The 23,841-nt window shown below is 49.9% G+C and overlaps 1 protein-coding gene across 1 annotated transcript; it reads left to right on the top strand.

The window, feature by feature from the left end:
• The first annotated feature begins 6,599 nt into the window (after nucleotides 1-6,599).
• On the top strand, nucleotides 6,600-22,873 carry LOC144721201 (uncharacterized). Its single transcript, XM_078598625.1, has 7 exons — nucleotides 6,600-7,021; nucleotides 11,373-11,685; nucleotides 12,625-12,798; nucleotides 13,979-14,107; nucleotides 14,729-15,498; nucleotides 18,118-18,294; nucleotides 19,555-22,873. The coding sequence occupies exons 2-7, from the start codon at nucleotides 11,376-11,378 to the stop codon at nucleotides 20,320-20,322; spliced, it is 2,328 nt and encodes a 775-aa protein (XP_078454751.1). The 5' UTR covers nucleotides 6,600-7,021; nucleotides 11,373-11,375; the 3' UTR covers nucleotides 20,323-22,873.
• Nucleotides 22,874-23,841: the final 968 nt, after the last annotated feature.

The raw sequence follows: 23,841 nt of genomic DNA, 5'->3' as shown, positions 1-23,841 counted from the left end.
TGTCTATACTGGAGTTGCCGCCCGGGCAGCCGCAGTATCGACAGAGCACCGGGGGTCAAGCACAACGACAAAGGCCCTCCCTAGAGCCTTGAACAACAGACGATTGGGGCAACTGCTCTTAGCAAGGACCTATGAAGGCCGGCACGGCACACGAAGGGGGGGGGGGGGTGGTGTTTCCAGCACCACAGCATCACGCCCGACCGCCTTTGTCTCCCCAAAGCTCATGTTTAAACAGCGCACCAGGTACTCATTTGAGGCTGAGTCGACCTAGGGGTGGCGCAGGACCAGTTGAGAAAATTGTCACTGGTGTCGACCGTGAGCGAGAATCTAATTCGGTTTGCGGGGGTTCGTAGCGCAAGCGCGCTAACCCGCTACACTACCGCGACACACTCACATCCACGCACCGGCAGTGTGGGTTCCTGTGTTCGTGTGGCAGGAATTGATTGGTACCGAGATCTGGAACCCACAGCACAGTGTGTGTGTTGAACCTTATTACAGTCGACTATACATAATCTTCATAACCCATCTAGGCTGGCTGGTTGTGTGTTTGTTGAAAGGAACTCAACGTACGTAAGTACATACTGAGAAATGATTGCACGGTTGGTCTACAGCAGCCAATGTGGGCGACCCTAGCACACATCCATGAGAAGGTTAGCAATAATCGAGGGTTTCTCAAACCCCAGCACTCGCAGTCGTCTTTAACCAAACAAGTTCTTACAGGCCGCGTGTGCCCGATGATGAATGTATATTACGTGGGTGTATCGACCTCGTTCACCCTGCGAATTATTTTGTAACAGAGGATTCTTTTACGGACACCCTGTACAATGCAAAGAAACCCTGCAACAATCCATCTGCAGCAAAGAAATAAACCTCAATTGGGCTCCCCAGGAAAACATGGGACATCAAAAACACACGAATGTGGATCAGCAGTTTCTATATATTCATTATTATTTATGAGTTTTTTATCATTCATAGCAAACCTTTATTTTTGTGGTGTGTGGGGGGTGGGGGGAATTGATCATTATAATGTGTACAATACAACCCCGAGTTTCCGATCGTCCGCAGACTGAGATGTGCACAGAAACTATCGGTCGAACACGCGACGTTGATTCGTCTTTGCCGGTCGCGTCTCTGGCCCCGCGCCCTCCGAACGAGACCCCTCCCGACCAGTGCCAGATTAAGCGAGTTGCGGGGCCTGTAGCATACGTTATAAAGGGGCCATGAATAAAAAAACACGTAAATATAAAAAAACTATTTTTAACTTGCATAGTAAAGTAATTGTGTTTTTTAATTTGCTATACAGCCAGATAATGCAACAAATCGCTACCCTCAAACACCCAGTCGTTCGTAAAAGTATAAGGCGGTATAGTACTGCAGTAATAGAGCAAGTGCAGAATCACTGAACCGGAATTGATAGATTGAAAGCATTTAGCGCGGGGCCCTTGAAAGTGCGGGGCATATGCAGCTACTACACATGTAGCTGCTACTACACACTACATGTGTAGTAGCTACTACATGTGTAGCAGCTACATATGTATAGTAGCTACTTGTGCTACGACGATAATCCGGCCTCTGCGCTGCGCGTGAGTCTGAACGAGGCGCGCTTCTGTGGGGAGCGGTGGTGTAGCGGTTAGCGCTACGAACCCGGCGACCCGAGTTCGATTCCCACTCGGCTCACGGTCAACGCCAGTGACGATTATCTGAACCGGTGCTGGGTCTCCCCTAGGTCGACTCAGCCTCAAATGAGTACCTGGCGCGGTGTGTAAATATCTCCACGAGGAAGACAAAGGCGGCCGGGCGTGGTGTTGGCCACCCACTCCCTCGTGTGCCGCGTCGGCCTTCATAGGAGCTGCTACTCGCTCACAGCACTTGCCCCAACAGTCTGTTAGGGCCATACTGAGGATATTTGCCTTTGCAGCGCTTCTGTGATGCATACGCGAAGCGCGCACTCTCGCTCGACCAAAACTCACAAACAGGGCTCCCTCCCCACGGCTCCCTCCCCACGGCTCCCTCGCCACGGCTCCTTCCCCAGGGCTCCATCCCCACGGCTCCCTCCCCACGGCTCCATCCCCACGGCTCCCTCCCCACGGCTCCCGCCACACGGCTCCCTCCCCAGGGCTCCCTCCCCACGGCTCCCTCCACAGGGCTCCCTCCCCAGGGCTCCATCCCCAGGGCTCCCTCCCCACGGCTCCCTCCACAGGGCTCCCTCCCCACGGCTCTCTCCCCACGGCTCCCTCCACACGGCTCCCTCCCCAGGGCACTCTCCCCACCGCTCCCTCCCCAGGGCTCCCTCCCCACCGCTCCCTCCCCACGGCACCCTCCCCACGGCTCCCTCCCCACCCCCTTCGCTGCCGCATGTCTGCACGCCGCTTCCCGTCCCGCCGTGGACGAGGTGGCTCGCCTTGCCTCGCGCTTCCTTTGACAACAGGATGCCTTTGAGCGGCGGCGACGCGCTTCCGTTTGTTGTGGTTCGAGTGGCAGCGGGGAAACATGTCAGAGTCTCTCTCTGTGCTGGAGGAATCCGCTGAGCTATGAAGCTCTTTGTTTCACTGATGTCCAGTAGGGGTGGGTCAGATGTGGTCAGCGGCGGTGGAGTCCAGGCAAGTGGCCCGCCTACAAAGACAAATATCCCCCGAATAGCCCGAACAGATTGTTGGGGAAAGTGCTGTTCGTAGCGAGTAGCACCTATGGCCCTTCCACACTGTGGCCGCCACCTCCATCCGAATAAAAGCCGTCCCCTGGAAGTGTTCTTGGCCGAGGGCCTGGCGGATTTGAGGTGAGAGGGCTGGGACAGGCAAGGCTAAGTCGGTTTACTGCGGGAGATCATTCGTGATGGATGGGTTCCGTCCCAGTCACCGATGATAATTGTACGTCAAAAACACCATCATTGGCATTTGTTTTGTACTCAATTTAGCTCAATTCTATTTCTGAGAATTAAAATAGCAGTGTGATTGTAACGCGACAAATATTATTCTCAAATGTAGAGCGCATGGGAAAGTGCTTCCCACGCCCCCCACTTTGTGGACCAGATGTGACCTCGAAAGATTTTAGAATTAGCTCTGCATTATCCACTTCCGAAGGTTGTTCTCTATAACACGACGGGGATTGTACTTCTCTGCGATTGGGACTTTTTTGTCTCATGGCGTGACGCCAATAGCAAAATCTGGATAGAATTGGAAGAAAAAAAATATTGTTTCAAAGTTTTCCTCCTGTTAATCAGCAGCAGGCATGTCGGTTACAACGCCACGTGGTCTGGAGCCTGATACTAACACCCCCTCCCAGATCTAAATCCTCCAGAAAGGAAATCTCACATCACGTCGCAGGCGCAGCAGTGGCCGCATGCTTCCACTTGTTTCCACGCCACTCCACCTCCACCCCCAAGCTACGTATGTCGCAGAATCACGACAAGAAACAGCAGCAGCAGCTTTGAGAGGCCTTTCATCCAGCAGTGGAATGACCGTGGCCTACGACGACCACATCTCCACCGTGCGCACCAAACGGAGAAATACTGACGTGGGAGTCACATGCAAGGTGGTTGCCACCGTACGGATGTGATGCACGTGGAATTTATTTCGCGCCTCCGATGAGCGCGCGTGGCTCCCCGTACGGTGCGAACGACGGTACGACCTCCACCTCGACTGCCACGCCACTTTCTCCGGTCGGTGCACACAAAAGGAGCGGTGGCCCATTAAAGACGCACAAGATGATCTCTGTTGATGTACATCATGCATTGTCGTTGCTCGGAAAGCCGACAATTGTTTTGGATCAGCTCTCGACGCGTTGGGCCCACACCTTCCGATGTGCGATCTCGGTGCAGGTCGCCGCGACTCGTGGAGGTGGGATGGAAATGTGTGTCCGGCACTTCCTCGCCACTGGAACAGCAGCGAGGCTCGCACGCAGTGCCAATCGCTCAGCGACGCTTGTTGAACCCAGGTGACGGCCAACTGAGACTCGGTTCTCGTGTTTTGAGTCCGTGCAAGGGAAACGTGACGGACGTTGTCAGCGATTCCTTGCCATCTCTAGCTGGCACGGGCAGGGTTAAGTTTAACCCGTGTATGTATATTTACGCGATCCAACCCCCAAAAACACCTGTATTCTGGGTGACACTGCTCGCGAAAGCCTTCTACTACGTGTTGATTTGTTGATGTTGTTGTTCCCACATTGCAGGAATCGTTTGCCATGTGCAAGTCGATGCTGTTATTCCTGTGCGCGTGCACGTTTGGCAAAGCGGCCGCGTGCCGTTTTGTGAAACGAGTGTGCAGGAGGGCTCGGCCAGGAGTGAAATCACCGCCCCAGATTTCCCCTTCCTGAACGCCTGCCGGGGGGGGAGGTAAGGTGGCCTCGTCGTGCCAAGTCAAGGCCCCTTCTGAGATCACGACACGCCAAGAGAAACAAAGCTCTCGCTCAGCAGTGTGCGCATAGGAAATGGTTTCAACACGGGTTCGGTACAACAACCCAGGCAGCAGCAGTAGCCTCCGATAAGATAGTTTCAGACTTGGCGAAGTTTTTTTTGTTTGACCCAATTCAGGATTTAAGTTTGTATGTGTGTATGTGTTGAACCTCTTTCGCACCGTACGTAGCCAATCGTGCCAATCGGTGGTGCGGGGGAAGGACAACAAACCACGCACACGAAAAGCACTTATCAAGAAACGAGTTTTTGGTGCATATTGAACAGCTTTAACCGACGGTATTGTACTCATGTGAAGGCTGTTTGTAGACTTTGTGGTGGCGCTGTGCTACCAGTAATGAATGGGACCAACAGCGAGGGACAGAACAGCAACATCAGGCACGGTACGCGTATATTTTAAACACATCAGCTGAGCACAGACTTAAAAAACCGGCAAGCAGCCAGCAACAAGCAACGCTGTCAACGTTGTAAGAGATAAGGCTGAACGTGTTTCTCGAATTGAGCAAAGTTAGAAGAGTTTTTTTGTTAAGAGACTGGAGCAGTGGAAATAAGCAGAAAGCAACGTGTGCAGCTTGCTTGGGGGGTTGAACGCAGAATGGCTCAGACGAAACTGTCAGATGTCAACATAAAAGTCGAACTTTTTCCCTTCTTAATAATTTCAATTTCCATTACACCAATCACCAATTCAGTCGAAGACACAATTCCCGTCTTACTCCAATTGAATGTATGCATTCTTGTTGAACATGGCAAAAATATATCGTTGTGGAGTCCTGGTTCATGACAAAGTGGGGAGATGTTGCACCGGCGGGATAACAAAGTAACACTGACGCCAGTCTAGCCCCTCGTCGCATGCTCCACGCAGGCATATCTCGTGAGCTTCCTCTGCTATCGTATGACAGTGAGTTTAGCATCATCATGATTTCACACATTGCACTTGTGGATTAGATAACACGCGCAGGTAAATTATTACGCCGGTAAATTCAAACTGTTGGGAAGAGTGAATGTGTTTGGGAAGTGCACGTGGCAGGAAGGGAGGTTGGTGAAGAGTCTGAGATGTCCACCAAAGGGGGATGGAACAATTTATTCGCCTCGATTTGAGGTGTTAAGATCAGAATCAGAGTATTTATACTGCAGTAGGAATCCGATGAGCTATAAAGCTCTTTTCACAGAGGAGCGGGTCAGAACGGTACACCAAGATGGTTTATTATTTTGCAGGATGATGATGAGACGTGAGGTGTCGGGGAGTCCTTCATCCAGCAGTCACTTGATCGTGGCTGATGATTGCAATTTTAATTTCTATGGCATGCATCCTGCAATTTGAATGTTGTTGTTAGTAGTACTCTTCATTTGTTTATTTTTATGGTGCGATTGTATACTTTATCTGTTTGGTAAAAAAAAACAGCATTTGCCCCACCTCCCCCGACTCTTAATTCGATTATTTTGCTGCTATAATGTCACGTGATGGTCCACTTTGTTGAGCTATCATTTGTGATAGCCAGGTCGCTTCTGAAAAACAAGTTAAAACTTCAGTGCGCTTTGCCTGGTGGGATGGGGATGGTTGAGTTTTATTTGTGTGTGTTTGGGCGATTTGTTTACTTGCACTTTGCCATGTCTTGTTGTTGTTGTTGTTGTATTGTATGTTGTTGTTGTTGTATTGTTTGTTGTTGCAACGTTCTTAACCCGCCCCGACTGGGACATCTATGAGAAGGAAACGAAAACTTCTTGAGAGCTCATAGGATTCCTCCAGTATGAATACATATTCTCATACTGGTAGGAACCTCCTGGTTACACCAGCCCACAGGGGATTATTGTGTCCGTCCGTCGTGCAGGGAGGGGCTGGGTGGGGAGGGAGGGCGGGGAGGGGTGGTTCTGGGTGGGGAGGGGCTGGTCACCCCGTGGTGCCCTAATGAAACTCAACGTTTAACCTACTCACGCCGGCTTGTGCCCGCCCTCACAGTCGGTCATATTTGCGGAATACACCACGCCGCCGTTGACCCTGGCCATTGACCGAGCAACCCAACGTACCTACCAGCTCCCTCCGCAGGAACGTGTTTCTCTGCTCTATATCACTGAACCCTGTTTGCCTCGCTGGACGACTGAAACAATCAGCCCAGCCGACCTGGGAGGAGATTGTGGGACCCGAGAGGGGGGGAGGGAGGGGGGTGAATGGGGGGGCGTTGGAAATCTCTGCGCGTCATGCGGAGAGGAAACTCGGCGTCACGCGGCAGCGCTCCTCGCCTACTCTGTGGCTCTGCCGGTCCCTCCTCTCTTCGTGGAATACGAAGCGCGGGAGGTGCGCTCCTGGGCCGAGTAACGGCGTCGGGCAAACAGCGCGGGGTTACAGCACGTGTCAACAGCTGTCATCGTCAAACTCAACAGCTGTCATCGTCAAACTCAACAGCTCTCGTCAAACTCGACAGCTCTCGTCAAACTCAAAACTGTCAAACTTGACAGCCATCGTCAAAGTCAAAAGCTGTTGTTAAACTCAACAGCTCTCGTCAAACTCGACAGCTGTTGTCAAACTCCGGGGAGGGGGGCGGGGGACCTAGTTCGGCCCCAGGTGCCGCCTCGGATCGAGCTCATCGCGGCTTCTTCTCCTGAGGGGTCGTTCACGTGAGTCGCACCATCACCGCACGTGGTTGGACGCGTGGGGTTTTTGGTTTTGTTTGTGGCCCACGACGAGGGATACGATGAGCAGACGTGGATATTGTCGTGGTAGCCACGGGCAATAGTGCATGGGGGATGTCAGCGAGGGTTTGAGTTGGAACATCTGATCGCTCGGACTCTTGCTGAGACGACCCGTGGCTTTGTTTGCGCGCGTAAGTGACGACTGGTATGTATGTTGAAACTTCTTTCGCACCGTACGTGGTCAACCGTGCCAATCGGAGGTGCACGTGTGTCACGCTCACGCTGAACACGCGCACGCGCTCGCACGCGTAACCGTACCGACACGCGCACACTCAATTATGCTTTCATTCTTGTCAATCCACTGCTGGATGAGCCCCCCCCCCCCCCATGTCATGTGAATCGTGGAAGTTAGTTGGCTAAACTTCACCATGCTGTGCACATTGGTGGAGGCAGTGGACATGGAAGTCGTAGCATTGTACAGTCCAACTATTAATGTTTCTGGACTGCCCTCTGCCTATAACCCGTCACACACATACACACACATTCACGCCAAGCACACCAAGGCCGTAGCCATGGAGTCAACATTGGGGGGACCAAATCTTCCAGGGGGCCTGGGGGTCCCCCCCCCAGAAAAAAAATCTAAATTTGAAAACAAATTTCCTGCCATTTCCTGCCTGAAATATAAAAAATATTCACTAACACATAGAATGGACTTTTTAATTGTCATTTTACAATAATGTCTAATAGTGTATTGTATTACATTGCTGTTTTTTTTTACCTTTTCTTGTTTCATTGTATGTAATGACAGAGATTAGGGATTAATAAAGTACAACCATAACCACAAAGATATAAAACAGAAATCTATTTTATCGCAATATATTGTGGGGGGACATTTTGAGCATATTTGAATATTGGGGGGGGGGTGTGTGTCCCCCCCCAATATTTATTATAATTACGGCATTGAAGCATACACACGCGGGTGCTCACTGACATAAACACGCGCTCTCAAACTCATGAAATATGCCCGCATACATACCACTGGCATCAACATGTCTTACCGTTGAGAAGGGCATTCCAGAGTAGATGCGTTGCATGTTGAAGTGCTTCTGTCGCCGTGATATTTGCCGCATAAAATCCCCACGCTCTTATTTTGCAATGGTGATCAGTGCATTTGGATGTATGCCACCAAGTCCAACAAAGTAATTATTACAAATTATAACGTCTGCTTTAACGTGGGAAAAGCATGTCGGAAAACGTAAATCGGGTGATCTTTATGCCATTATCGTCTCCATGTCGTTATCATCATCTCCGTCTGGGAAGTCTGGCCTGGAAATGGCTGATTGTTTATCCTTCTACAGTGGACAAACGTCAGCTCTACAGTTTCACAAGGTCACGCACAAACAATAAAAACAACGATCACAAACCTGATGTTAAGGTTTGAAAATATCTAAATATTGATAATGACTCTGCAGATGATGATGGTGGTGATGGTATCAGCTGTGACAGAGATCCGTGCCTCTACAATGCCAGCTTGGCTGACCGACTCTCAATTCCCGGTTCGAGCTTTACAACTCAACACAAGTCCACAGAGACCAGGAGATGCTTTATCAAAAGAGACCTGGGTTGAGCTGCCTTGCTCAACACAAACATTTTGCACCTTACTCTCGTAGCACAGCTCAGCTTTTAGAAACGCATGCCTACATTGTATGACGTTGAACTTCTTTCACAACGTATCCAACCGTACTAATCTACCGTCCTTGTTTTAATCACTATGTCCGAGTGGCGAAACATTACAATGCATTAATTGCAATCGGAAGATTGCAGGTTCAGATCACAGGTGCGGGACGATTCAGCCCTTCACCCCACCGGGGTTGATAAAATTAGTACCACTTCGCGGCAAAGGTCAACAGTTTATGGAGAGACTCGTGCCTACCAAAGGAATGTGGAATTTCCACCACCTACTTTAAACAGATGAGCTCCACCCAACGATAGATTGAAAGCACTAACCTGACACTGTTGCTAGCCACTTAGCGATTTCAATAAAAAAAGTAATGAACACCAATGTGCATTAACTGCCAGGGAAAAACCAGAGATGGACTTTAGAACCGTAGTCCCAAGTCAAGTCAGTTGTGTGAGCCTATGCCTCAACATGGCACAGCAGCATCCACTCTCCAACAGTAGTCCCTGTCCATCCCTGAACCTCAACACGCTGAAGGAGACTAAAAGCTTCAAAGCTTGAGCCACGAGTAGGCCTCGGCAAGGTAAGGTAAAAGTGTAAAAACGAGCCTACCTTTACCCTACCTTTTACCTTACCACAATACAATCACTCTACCCTACCTTTTACCCTTTAGCAGGTAAGGTAAAAGGTAAAAAGCAACGAGCCTACCTTTTACCCTACCCTTTACCCTTCCCCTTGGCATGTCGACACCTTTACCCTTTACCCTTTTACCCGGTAAAAAGGGTACAATAACCTTACCTTGCCGAGGCCTAGCCACGAGCCACGGGGCCGTGTGCGTGTTGTCCTCAACGTTTCACTGCCCTCGCTCTCGTTCCACGCCGCATGCTTTGTCTAGTCGAGTCTGGGATGATTCTCCCACTTGGGTTTTTCGTCGACGTCTTTTGCTGACGTTAAATGATGGATGCAACGGCGTATTTTTGTTCAAAATAAATTCAGAAAAATAACAAAAACAGAGGTGACCGTGTTTAGTTCCAGACGTCAACTTGAACATTCTTGAATTAGAATTCAGATATCTTGGGAGTTGTTGTTTAGACCTTTTTACGCCCCTATCCATGAAGTAACAAGATTATGTTTAATCTGCCTCTGAAGTATTCATGCATGTAGCATCATCCACTATCCCAATGCTGGGAAGTTGGTCCACGCCTCTTCATGTCTCTTCCCACAATGTTTTGCCGATCGTGCTATCAGCATGCTGTGACGAGGCGAGTAATATGTTTTCGTTGAGCAGAGCAACCTATTATGTTAGAGAATGGTCCGTGGAAGTGGATAACACGGAGCCACATTTTCCCTTTCAGTGGCTTCTGGTCAACACAGTATGTATGTTGAAATAATTTCGCTAATTGGAAGTGCGGGGGAGAATGAGAACCAATTGAACACAAAAATAAGCTCGAAAGAAATTTGTTTTCAAAGTAGAGGGAGGCACTTTCCCACTCGCTCTGCCAGTAAGATTAATGTTTTTGGTCACATGAAAAGTCAAACAGATATTTGAAATTCTGCGGGCTGGCATTTGACCAAATTAAGCGCACGAAAACAAAATCACGGATTTTTTTTGGTGTGTGTGCAGTCATTCGTGACTCAACTGAGACCATCAACCCATGGGGCTGGAGAACATCAGAGGCTGCCACCTCGATTTGAGACCAGGACCTCAGCAGGGCCACTTTCAGCGCTTTGACCTCTTGACATCTGAGCCATCTGGCGGCGACCTCGTTGATGTACACTTTTATTTAATCTAAAACCAGCCACTGAAATGCTCTTCTCACACTACTCGTGCTCACAATCGGTAATCGAGTCGATTGCTGCTTCATGTTGGCTCACTCCCCATTACTTAACTGACCTCGTGTCTCCTTACATCCGAGGTCTGTCACTCTATTCACAAGTTGCAGGGATTGGTGGGAAATGTGGACCTGTATTGTATTCAGTAAGACTGTTTTTGACTGATTCAATACCCCTTTTTAATTGCGCCTGAAGATGCATTTGTTTGAAAAGGTTTTTAACTTCATTTGAATATTCAACAAATAGCTGTCTTTTATTTGGCTCACTTTAATCTCTTAATTTGTTATGTTTTATAACACCTATATAAGCGCTTTGAGAAGTATTTAACTTGAAAGGTGCTATAAAATATAGGTTGGGTAATGACGTATCGTCCTTTCTATTAAGCCGGATTAAACTCAAGATACATGCATCGAATACGTGTCCGAATACATTTTTAGATTAATGCATTTTACAAACAATGGGTTCACGTGATCTCTATCGCCACTAGAAATGATAACTTTCACCACAATAAAAAAAGGATGCTTAAATTGAATCTTGATCTTGCATGGTGACGAATCACCGCATTGTCACGAGGGAGGTCAATCATTACACCCCTTCGTCTTGCATATTGTAAATCCATTAGTGCATGTGCAGGTACGATAGCCTTAGCACAGCATTGCGAGAAGCTGAATGGATGTCGTTTGGGATCCATGGCCCGTCTGGTCAGCCTGTCTCCACAGTGGCACTCCACCGAGCTTTCGATTCTCTCCTTCACCAAGGCGGTGGCCCCGTGCGGGCGCACTCCCAACAGAGACGTGACGCTGCTCGTCGTGGGTGTGCGCGCAGCCCATGCTCTCGCTGTGGACTCACGCGGAGCCGGGCCCCGGCCCGCGTGCCCTCATGGAGGCTCTGACGGGCGGTCCGGACCAGGCGCTCGCGAGCCGCTATCGGGAGCGACTGTCGCGCGGTGAGAGGGCCCTGCTGGCGCGGTGTCACCGTGGGGGCGAGGAGGGCCCCTTCGGCACCGCCTCACCGGCGTGGCTGCTTTGCCAGTGGCCCGAAGAGCCGCAAGGATTCCGCGATTTCGCGATGGGCTGCCCCCCTCGGTGCCGGGCGCTGCACGGGATCCCCCAGCCCACGCTGCACCTGCAGCCTCTGGGTAAGGATGAGGCGGTGGGGGGGGGGGGGTCCGTCACTTCCTCCGAGGTGGGATGAATCGCGAGAGAAAGAATTTGTCACGTAGGAACTACAAAATTATAAGAATGGGTTTTACCCTTTCTGGCAATAAAACAAAGTGTCAAGATGTTCATAGACCTTTTGCATAGATTATCAGAGCATGTTCGTTTGCATGTTTTGCCACAAGTACGTGTGGTTAATGCAGACTTGATGCCTTGCAAATTGTTTCTATTTGGTGTTTAAACATCTTTACACCTCCTGTTGTATTGCCAGAGAGGGTAAAAACTTGTTCTTATTATTTTTCTTCACCATTTTGGATGCTGACAAAAAGGCCGTAACGGGAGATCTACAAATCGCTCAATTGGGACAAGGCACAGCAATTATCGGCGTCCTGTCTGGGAGAGTAACGCTCACCTGCCGGCCAGGTGCCGAGTCACCTGCTGCCACACGAGGACGGTTGTCGACAGAGGTGGCACCTCAAACGCTTGAGATGATGAGATGTTGTGATGCAAGTCGCTCATCGCGTCTAGAAGCGCTCCGAGACACCGCAGATTGCAGGGTGGTGCATTGTCACCCATCCAACTACGACGGTTACTAGGGCCACAATACAGAGAAATCACGGACACGTCACCAGTCCTTGCAGGATTAGTAAGGCAGTTTTTGACGTGATAAGTGTGCATTTGGTAAGGCATTTGCTTTAAGTAACCGTGTATTTTGTCAACACAATGGGGCGCTTATATTCCTTGGGCATTCAATGTTTTTTTTCCTGCACGGTATCCATGCCGCAGCCTACGAATCTCCCTTGAAAGCATTGGGGTGGGGGCGGGGAGCGCACCGCACTGGTTGAGGAGACCCACGACGACGATAACAGATGATGACGATGATCACGACGACGATGATCACGACGACGACTCTCGTGCAGGGTTCACGGACACCGGCTGCGAGAGGTCGCGTGCCTTCATGGCGGCGGTGCGCGGCTACGCCGAGGCCTTCCTGCCGGGCTTCACGGTGCGCCTCAACGAGCCCCTCGACGTGGCCGAGAGCCGCAGCCCCTGCCGCCGCGACGCGCGAACGGGTCACTGGCAAATCCACGCCGGCAAGTCCGCACACGCCCACGTACACGGGCCCACACACGGTAAACTAAAACCATTTTTTTTTATTTTACCAGGTAAAGCCCCACTGCGCTATGTAGGTCTTTTTCAGAAGCGACCTGGCCACAAATGATAGCTCAACTAAGTGGCTTATCACGTGGAAATGTATATCAGCCAAATACTCTAAACGCACGTTTCTAAACGTGGAGGGGAAAAAAAACGGAGAGAAATCCACGTGACCATGCGGAGAGAGACACACGCAAACTCCAAATATACAGCAGGCGTCAAGGTCGGGATCAAACCCACGACCTCATGTATACCAGGCGAGGTAGTTAACATCTTGCCACCATGGCGCCAGGCTTGCCACCTCTGAAGGCCATGATCCACTCGGGCAATTGCTGCCGACGATGCATTAACCATGAGGTGACTAAAGCAACTCGGGTGAGCAACGGAATGGAGTGACAATAATTATCTCGAGCCAATCAAAGTAAACCTCGATGAAAGGTTTTCTGAGCAATTCATATTTTAGGGACTGGAAATTAACCTGTTTATTAGGCATGGGGTAGGCCGAGTGCTAGGCACTAGTTGATTAGGGATGGGGTAGGCATGGGACTGGTCACGAGTTCGGCGAGTCATTCCTCGACGCAGTCCAGTCTTGCCAGTGAGCAGTAACGCACACACACAACCCAATGATGCAAGACGCAGGTTGGTAGACTGTGCCCAGATCACTGTGTGCATGAGATCATCTACTGACCGCCAAATAATTTAGTCTTTGCAAGACGGCGCTTGCCTATGTTTGTACACTGTTGGCGGTTTTTATCCCTTGGGTTTTCACAGTTATGTTGGTTTCCTCCCCACAAGTAAAACAGCCATCAACCCACTGTTCACCATCGTGGGGAACCACAAGCAGCACAAATAACTAGGACAAGAGACCACCTCATTAAAAAGTGAATACATTCTTCATTGCTCTAGCCTCCGGGCCTTGTTTAATAATTCACAAAATAACCAAACAAATTCAGGATCCTCCTGAAAATGATTGTATGCTGAACTTCCTTCGCAACCGCACACAGCCAACCGTGCAAATCGGAGGCGCGGGAACTAATCGTAGGCGCTGCGTGAATGTGCTCGCAGGAGCGATACGAGCCGTTTATGGGCGCACCGTGTAAAGTGCATCTCGCCCCGCAGACGGGCTGCTGCACTACCTGAAGGGGCTGCGAGCTCCTGGCCGCTCCTGTCTACTGGGGCTCACTCTCGCCGACCTGTACGCTGGGAACTCCGCCGACTTCGTCTTTGAGAAGTGCCTGCCCGCAGAAGGTGCCTGCAAGCCATGACCTAGACCAGGGACACGGGCCATTCATTAACATTGGCATCAGTGCCATATTTCTTTTGACACTGGTAATTAGTGCCGTGTTGTCCGTCATGGATCAGAGATGATAATAATAATAATGTTACGGCTCGAAAATAAGTCGCCGGCATTTGAGTACAAGTGTCCGAGGCAGGTGCTGGTAAGACGGGATAAAGCGCTGCAGTCGTGGGACACGTGTGCAGGGTGGGGGCAAGGCCGATTTCCGAGAAAAAAAATCCGAATGGTCTCCACGGTCCAATGATTGAAGGTAAGACCTATAGCCGGACGGTGCAATACCATTAGGGCAGATCTTGGGAGGTTGCTCAGTAACCGAACAACAGTCTTGGGGTCTGACAGACGGTAGAAAATGCTGGCAAGGTGTGACGCCATCGCTGGCTTTGGCCATGATCACATTTTCATCTTGACCTCGATTGTCTAACATTGTCTTCACAGTGTCATAGCGTGCAACGTTGGCACCAGTGCCGTATTCTATAACGCCGGCACGTAGCGCCGTAGTCAGATTGTACGCAACAATGCGCCAATGTCTCCAACACCACCGCTCCACACTCACTCTCCTGACCATGGTGCAGGGGTCGCCGTGTGCAGCCTGGCGCGACTCGACCCGGACTTCGACAAGCGGCTGCGCGAGGCCGGTAATAAACAGCGGCCTCCTCCATGGCCGGGCCTCACCGTCATGCCCCGGCATGCCAAGGAGCTCCCCATGGGAGGCCCATGGTGGCAGCAGCAGCAACGGAAGCAACAGGAAGGTGGAGAGCAGATTCATAATCAGAAGCACAATCAAGGGCGGCAGCAGCAACAGAATCAACAGCAGCAAGCGCAAGATCACCTGCTGCAGCAAGAACATCTGCAGCAGCTGGAGCGGCAGCAGCAGACAAATCCAGATCAACAACGCAATCACCAAGAGCAAGATTGCCACCAACAAGACCAATATGATTTGTCGCAGAAACAAAATCAACAGCTAGATGAACATGCTCAGCAACGGCAAGAACAGCAGCAGCCTCAAGATCAACTTGTGAATGAACATGAGCAACGATACCACCAACAACAACAGCAGCAGCTGCCACCTCCGGGAAGTGAACCCACAGCGCCGGATCGCGATGCCGATGCACGCGATGACCACGACGAGAAGGAGGAGGAGGAAGAGGAGGAGGCCTGGTGTCGGCCCAGGGGACCGCAGGGCCCGTGGGCGAACGCGAGCCTCGTGCGGTGCTACTCGCCCGCCGTGGTGGGACTCCTGCAGGCCCGTCTGGACCCTGCGCGGAGCGGCGACGGCGCTTGGTTCGCTGGCCTCTCCCTGCCCGCCACGCCGGGCGGTGACTTCCTCCTGCACTCGTGCAAGGTCAGCGATGCCTCCGATGAGGGCATCTCAGGACTCCGTCGTCACGACGAGTCCTGCTGTTGAACAATTGTAGGAGTTGATGTTGAGGATGGTGCATAGTATACTAGCTTGAAGTTTGGGCAAGCCAACCCAGCTCTGTTTTTAAGCCGAGTTACCTCTATCTAGATTGAAAACTCATTTCTTTCGAACTGCTTTTTGTGTTGAGATTGTTGTCCTTCCCCCGCACCTCCGATGAGCATGGTCGGCTACGTACGGAGGGTCAACATAGTATATAACATATAGGGAGAGGTCAGTCGCTAGCACACAATGTGATTGCGTCACTCCGTGTGGTTGGCATTTTGGGACAAATTTGTATCTAGACAACCCGTGACCTCGTTGAAAGGAGCATGGAGAAACTCAGCAGGGGGCCCGACACGGTTCGATGTGAAACAAACTTTCAACAAATGAGAAACACAGAAGTAGTAACCACACGATCTGCCTTTGTCTGCATTCTGTTCTGGCTCTCAAGCCCGATGTATAAGGTTAGGCTGTGGGTGCCCATCGCTTAATTGTAAAAAGAAAAATACCAAAATTCGTGGACTTGGCTTTAGCAGTGGACTGAGTGGCCTCGAGTGCCCCTCCCCCCGCAGTGGGGTTGCATTTCGACAAAAATATATTTTCGTCTGATTTTATGTGAATGTTGCAATGTCTTCAATACCACCAATGGCTTCAAATCACAAGAATGTTTGTTGTTTCGTCAATACGAGAAGGTGGCTATCAGAATCCAAGTGTCTCCGTGGAGCGGTGATAAATTCCTTTGGTTGGTGCCGAGCCAGTGATGGACATGACACGTTCCTATGGTAGGGAGGGAACACGGGAGGATGTAGATGAGAGGAGGGCTCACGGTAAATAGGAGCACAAGTGAAGTACCGTGCGACAAGTCCGCAGGATGATGAGATGTTAACATTTTTTCAAACTTTTAAGAAAAATAAGTGGGGCTTTGGCAAGACACGTCGCTTTTAACGGATGGTGGCCAAGAGTAATGACGGAGTGGCAGCCAGGGAATAGAACGGCAAGGATGGTCGGTGGCTTGGGGAGGCCTTCATCCATGGGCACACGGTGGCTGACGATGACAATGTAGTGTAGAAATTATTCAATAACAATAAAAAAAATTGATTTAAAGATTTCGTGACTGCAGGGATTCATATTCTTGGTTCTTTCGGTAAAGTCACGTAGAAGGGAAATAATAAATTAATATTTTGTTTTATATTTCTATTATTTTATTATTTCCCTTCTACGTGACTTTACCGAAAGAACCAAGAATAACAATAAAAATGATTGTTGTAAACACGATTAATTGGCAGCCATTTAACAATGGGGAGGGGGGGGGGGGTATCTTGGACTCTAAAAAGGCAGGAAACTCTCCCGCAGTCGTGCACGATCGGCGGTGATGTTGTGACCGCGATGAGGTTGATGAAGTCATCATCAACCTCATCGCGGGGTCTGACGCCACTGGAAATCATTACATTTACTCCTGCAAATGATTTGCGATTTTATAACTTGATTCATGAAAGTAGAATTCTTAAACGACATATTCCGTTACACTGCTTTAGCAGCGGTGCGCAAACACAAATAACAAAAAAATTCGAAAAGTTTGTCAATAACACTGCCCTCAAAGGAAATGTACATACAAATATACCATCGGCAACATCCAGGGAATGACCATTGATGAAGAAGTGCCATTTCCAGACATGCTGCCTCCCGTATCTTTTTCTTCTTCTATCTAGCGCAGTGTTATCGCCAAACGTGCTGAGTTTCAGTTTTAGACCGAGTAGTCCATTATTTCAATAGTCAACAGCTGCAGTTCTCAATTTGTGCGCTCAGTCCACGAAATTAGTACCACCTGAGGTAGCAAAACCTCAGCAGCACGGATGTATTAATATGAATATTGCGAATGAAAGTGCATTATTTTATAACCCAACTCATTTGAAATGGTTATCACGCAACTCACGGTTGTTGACTACATTAAGAAATTAGATGTTAACGACCTCGCCTGGTATATAGGAGTTCGTGGGTCCGATCCCGACCCTGCCGCCTCTATATGTCGAGTTTGCATGTTTATCTCCCCGTGGTCGCATCGATATTTTTTCTCGGGGTCCTCCAGTTTTTCACTCCACATTGAGAATGAACACGCGTTTAAGAGTATTTGACTGCTATAAATGTCCACGTGACAAGCCACTTCGGCGAGCTATCATTTGTGGCCAGGTCGCTTCTGAAAAAAAGAACTCTGTAGCTCAGTGCGCCTCGCCAGGTGAAATGCGACTGTGGTCATCCAGAACAGACCATAAACAACGTAAACCACGCAACACACAAACACAGAGGAGACACACCGCAGCGGTGCACTCCGCTGCTCCTGATGCGGCCGTCTGGCTCACCCACCTGAATGTGTAATCGTAGCCGTTGCTCTACATCGACATCAGGCACACGAAAGCAGAAGCCCAAGTATTTTTGTTTTTAATATAGAACCACTACAGTTAGGCCCACCTCAGGAGGATAACGACAAAGTGAAATATTCCGACCCGCGCTCATGGACTCCGTGGCCGGGCTACCACGCTGGTGCCCGCCCCCCGTGTCCCGCAGGCGGTGGTGCACGCCGCGTGCCACCTGCTCGGCGTGGCGCACTGCCGCTGGCTCGCGTGCGTCATGCAGGGCGCGCGCAGCGCGGCGGTGGCACGCACGCGCCCGCCGCACCTGTGCCCCGTGTGTCTGCACAAGCTGCACCACGTGGCCGCCTTCCGCCTCGCCCCGCGCTACCAGGTGAGGCAGGAGGGAGCTCGCAGGGTGCCACTGGGGCGAGATGTTGACTACCTCGCCTGGTACGCAGGAGGTCGTGGGTTCGATCCTGACCCCGACGCCTGCTGCTGCTGTATATTTGGAGTTTGCGTGTCTCTCACTCCCCGTGGTCGCGTGGAATTTCCTCGGGATCCTCCGGTTTTCCCCTGCACATTTAGAAACATGCGTTTAAGAGTGTTTGGCTGCGATAAATAAATAAATAAGCTCCGTGGGCCTTGTCTCATGAGCCCAGTGGTGGAAATTCCACATTCCTATGAAGTGGGGTGGGGGGGGTTAAGAGTCTACTTTATAAGAAAACTACTGATGACTTCCCACAAAGTGGTACTCGTTTTGATCGACATCAGGGGACTGAAGCGATAGGTTACCCGTGGAGCAGGATTTTAAATCAGTTTAAGACGTAGGTTTTCGCGATCAATATTATCCATAAGGTTTATTTTTTTGGGTTAGATCGCGTAAATGTGTCATTAAACCCGCTACCACCCGACACAGCCAATTAATAAGGTGTGTCACTTAAACAAAGCAGGCAAAACAGTTACTAGTTCAGCACACCGGTGTGTTGGAGAGTAAACCCACATTTACAAATTGGAGTACGTCGTTTCGCCGGTAATTACAACTCGCATCATCAGGCGACAACTCGAGTTGTGGAGAAATCCTCCCGTGATGTCGTCACTTGTGAGCCAATCAGGTGCGAGGACCAGAGGGGGGGGGGGGGGGTTAATGTATTCATATCAACTACAGTTGACGTCCATTATCAGTTGGGTTTTAAATCGCAATCTCATTTGGATTTTTAAATCGCAATCTCATTACGAGCCAAGCGGTTTGCAAGTGCCACAGGATGAATATGTATTCACACACCTTCCTCCAACAGCACGAATAGACAAAGCTACCGACCTATATTGAGTGGTCATGAACCAGCCAATACTTGGTTGGTTTTGCTCAGCTTTCTATTTGTTTTAATGCTGTACTCGCTTGCCTGTGCTTCGTTATGTTGGTGACCCAGATGACTCTTGCGAATGAGACTCATCGCGGTCTCATGAGTTGTCACCTGGTGAAATAAAATAAGCCTTAAACTTGAACATAGAGGAGACTGGTGTAATGGAGACTTTACAATTTTTTTTTTAAAACAACCTTTGCTCGATTGGATACAACTCACTCTCCTTCTCGCCCTCTCATCCTCTCAACCTCTCTTAAACCCTCCCAACCCGTCTCTCGCCCGTCACCAAGTGTCTGTTGGATTGGGTGCGCAGCCAAACGACGCCGGACGACGACGAGCGGACAGGCGACCGCGACTCAGACGACCTCACACCCCCACGAGCCTCTCACCCCGCCACGCGAGCGCAGCTGTGCAGCGACAACAGCGACAGCACCGGCCGGCAGCCCACCGAGAGGGCCGAGCGCACGGCCACAGCGGAGGAGAGACGCGGCACCCTGGCGAGTCACGAACACCGCACGGCCACAGCGGCCGAGGACGGCGCCCTGCGAGACGCGGGGGACACTGCGGCGATGGACGCCGCCGAGTGTGGCTCTCTCTTCTCGTTCGAGCGCTGGCTGCTCGCTTGCCTGGACCAGCTGCGAGGAGACGACGAAGCCGGGAACGGCGACGAGGAGAAGGAAGACGGCCAAGAGGAGGAGGGAGTCGACGAGACGCCGCCCGACTGGGACCGCGCGCTGGAGGAGCTGCGGGAGAGAACGCGGCAGAGTCGCGCGAGGCGCAGCGAGGCGGAGGCCAGGGCTAAGGAGGTGGCCGGCGGTGGCGGCGGTGGCGGCGGCGGGAGCCTCCGGGGGTTTCTCAACGCCCGGGTGTCCACGCTGAGGCGACAGCTCAAGGGCAACAGCAGCTTCCGTCAGATGGCGGAGGTGCGGAACATCGCGGAGAAGTCCTGCAAGAGCCTCAGGGCGAAGCTGAGCGTCAGCGAGAGAAAGACGCTGCAGGGCGCCCCCAGTCAGATCTCGGGAATTTCCAGGGACAACTGCAGGAAGCCGGACCAGTAGAGCGATGTGCCAAACCTCCAGCGCTCTCTGTGCTTAGAACGCCATGAAAGGCGCCTGTCCGGGTGGTGCGAAACGTTCACTTCGATACGCATTCCTCGACCGATAATCGGTTCAATTACTACGCCTCGCCTACAATAGTTTGGGGGGGGAATTCTCAGCAACACACCAAAGATGGGAGCTGGACGGGGTTTGGCGATGTCATCGGCATCGGCCGCGTCATGCCTTGCGTGGCTTGTCGGCCTGGGGGGGTCATAGCTGTCAAACCCGTATGGTTTACTACCCCGTATTCTTGTACAGGGAGACGGAGAGGTCAGGTCCAATCGAGAGTTCAGGTCCATATGGTGCACAGACGTTTCAATACGGGCAATTTTTGTTGTTGTCTATTTGTTTGCATTTATTCCCTTGTGATGGGACTTTGTAGGATGAACGTTGAGATTTGTAAGGGTACGGGGTGACCAATACGGTCTGAATTGGTCTGTAATAAGCTAGGGCACTGATAAGGGGTTGACAGGTACGGGGGTTTCCCACCTTCGTGAAGTGAGATTTTGAGGCGGTCGCCACTTTTTTAAGGATGTCGAGTCATTGACCAGCACAAATGCAGAGGATTATTTATAACCGACTAATCAACTGAGTGGACAATGCGTCCCAGCTGTACTTTTAATACAAATTGAAGATTGTTTTTCTTTCTTTCTTTCTAAAACCAGCCCTTGTGACATCCCCCCACAAGCCCAGATTCGATCATTACCATTCGTCTTCATCCACATGCCCATCATCGCCGCTGTGCTACACGCATCACCGCAGGGTTGGTAAGGGGCCATCATGGCGTAGGCACGCAAAGATCTGTCAAAACTTGACCCCTTAACCCCTCCATGTAGGCACGCGTACTTTTTACACCCCCCCCCCAATCCTATCGAATGGCCGATATTTAATCCACGCAGAAACGATCAAGGATTAATAATATTAACGTGTTCAAGCAAACAGATAGTCCACCGCCAGACTAACTCGTTTGAAGGCCAATGCAGACAAATAACACTGGTCAACACACTTTTTCTGGCATAAGGTATTCCAACGGTTTTAATGTAATTTTGGGGTGCTGATTCCAAATCTGGCATCAGTTTTTGTCTATCACATCAGGTTTTTGAGATATCAAATATTGCATTTTCAATAAAAACTGCAGAAGAAAAATATTAAATAAATGTGGATATCTACATAAAATGATATTATAAACACACGATCCTAAAAATACAGCACCATATTTTAACACTAAAGCAGTCACTGACTCGCAACAACTTGCAATCATAAATGACAGTTAATTTCGGGTAAAATCAATGAAAATGGGGTATGCCGATAGCATAAAAATGAGATGTGATAGAGCAAATATGAGATCAGATTTGGAATCAGCACCCTGAAATTAGTCTAAAACAGCTGCAAAAGTCCAGGCCAGAAAAAAAATGTTTTTTTTGTTGACGAGTGTTATCAAAGCTTTACCCCCCCCCCCCCCCGTTTCCTAAGCGTACATTGTCAGTAGACCCCCCATACGCAAGCGTACGCATTTGGGTTAACCCCCCCTCCCCCCTCCGTGCGTACGGACTGAACGGATGGCCCCTAATAGCAGGAAGCTGGACCCTGAGTGACAGCAACTGCGCGGGAGGACGAGAAGAAACGCGAGGTTCGGTGGGACTCCAGTCGGATTGAAGGCTCCCTCTTCTGGCCACGTCGTTAGCGCAGCCAGTGCTTGTGGTGTCGTCACGAACGCTGCGTCGTAACACGCCCCACACGGACGGATCATTGCAACGGGTTTAGAGGTGCAGCACTGCCTCCCCTTCACAACTGCTGTTTCAGCATGTGCACGGTTGAGGTCTGTAAAATGATGAGCGGTCAGAGTCAATACGCGTAGCCTTTTTTTTTACGAAACATGACAATACAATGTACTGTAATTTTTTTTTCTTAAAGTCAATACATTGCGGTTTTGCCCTGGGGGAAAATCTGTGCCACGTTATGAATCCACATACATTTGTTAGAATATTATCCACTTCCAGTTTGTGAATTGTGCCCAGACCAAAAATCAGACAATTTATCGATAGACAATTTTCGTCAATGTGCAACAATTAAACGTGAGAAGGGGTATAATGGAAACGATGCCACTATCTGTCTATTTATCTGCATGAACACTGGAAATGCTAAATATTGTATATTGTACTTGCTGTTGCTTGATATAATTACGAACTATATACATACACAGGTGTTATAAATGTACACCTGCACATGAGTTTTACTTAGTAAAACCTTGGGTACATTTACAACTAACCAATCTTAAGCCTATACAATACAATTTAAAGCTGGAATAAAAACCACGCACACACATGGATTGTGTAATGCCCTTGTCTAACATACCTGTCCTCTGAACGATTTTTACGAGCGGACGTTATGTTGCAAGCCACACGAAATGACTTTACACGGTATGTGGAGATGCGAGAGAGCGTCACACGTATTTTCGTCATCACGACATGGGCGGAAATTAAAAAGGCGCCGTCGGCGCCTGATTTGCGAATCCTTTCGACGCTGGTTTTGTCTCACGTTTCGGGCTGGCCGGTTGTCTACCGGGAAAGGCCCTAAACAGGGACACGCCGATGCACTGGACCACGTGCACGAGCCATCGTGCCACACCCCTTGTACGGACAATGAAAACGCACCGACACTGCAACCCTTTAAAATTTCGATACAAATTAAGTAAATTTTGACTTAAAGCTTTCGTGACTGCAGGAATTCATATTCTTTGGGTCTTTCGGTAAAGTCACGTAGATAGAAAAACTAATAACAATAATATTATAAAAATAAAGTGAATAATAAAATAAAAATATCACGTTTCGATTGCAACACACGCAATCGTTATCAGGAGATTGAATGGCTTACCAAAAATCCATAAAGGTACACCACTTCGTTCTATCGTCTCCACCATTGACTCACCCACCTACAAACTGACCAGATTTCTGTCTGAGACCTTACAACCATTGACTGGTAAGACCACCTCAGCTGTACTTAACTCAGCTCACTTGGTATCGTTAATTAAGGACATCTTACTATCTCCAGGTGATTTGCTTGTTAGTTTTGATGTAGTCTCTTTGCTTACCAAAGTTCCTGTGCCTGACACCATTGCAATCATTGAAGATTTTGCCCAACAAGGACTGGATGCTGATGTACCGGCCCTGGTTGGACACTGCCTCACCAACACTTACTTCACCTGGAATGGAACATTCTACAAACAAGTTGAAGGCACCCCAATGGGTTTTCCCTAATCTCCAGTTGTAGCCAATGTTTTCATGGAAAATTTTGAGACAGATGCCATGCAGGCATCCACTCTACGTCCGTCCTAGTGGAAGTACGTAGATGACACGTTTGTCATCTGGCCACATGGCCGACCAGCTCTGAACCAATTCCTCACCACATCAATTCCATACACCCAGCCATCGAATTCACCATGGAGGTGGAAAAGGATGGAAAGTTACCATTCTTGGATGT

Source organism: Lampetra planeri, chromosome 1, assembly GCF_965212315.1.
Source record: "Lampetra planeri chromosome 1, kcLamPlan1.2.h2, whole genome shotgun sequence".
Taxonomy (NCBI): Eukaryota; Metazoa; Chordata; class Hyperoartia; order Petromyzontiformes; family Petromyzontidae; genus Lampetra; species Lampetra planeri.
Note: the sequence above shows the minus strand (reverse complement) of the source record. Positions and strands in the feature narration are given on the sequence as shown.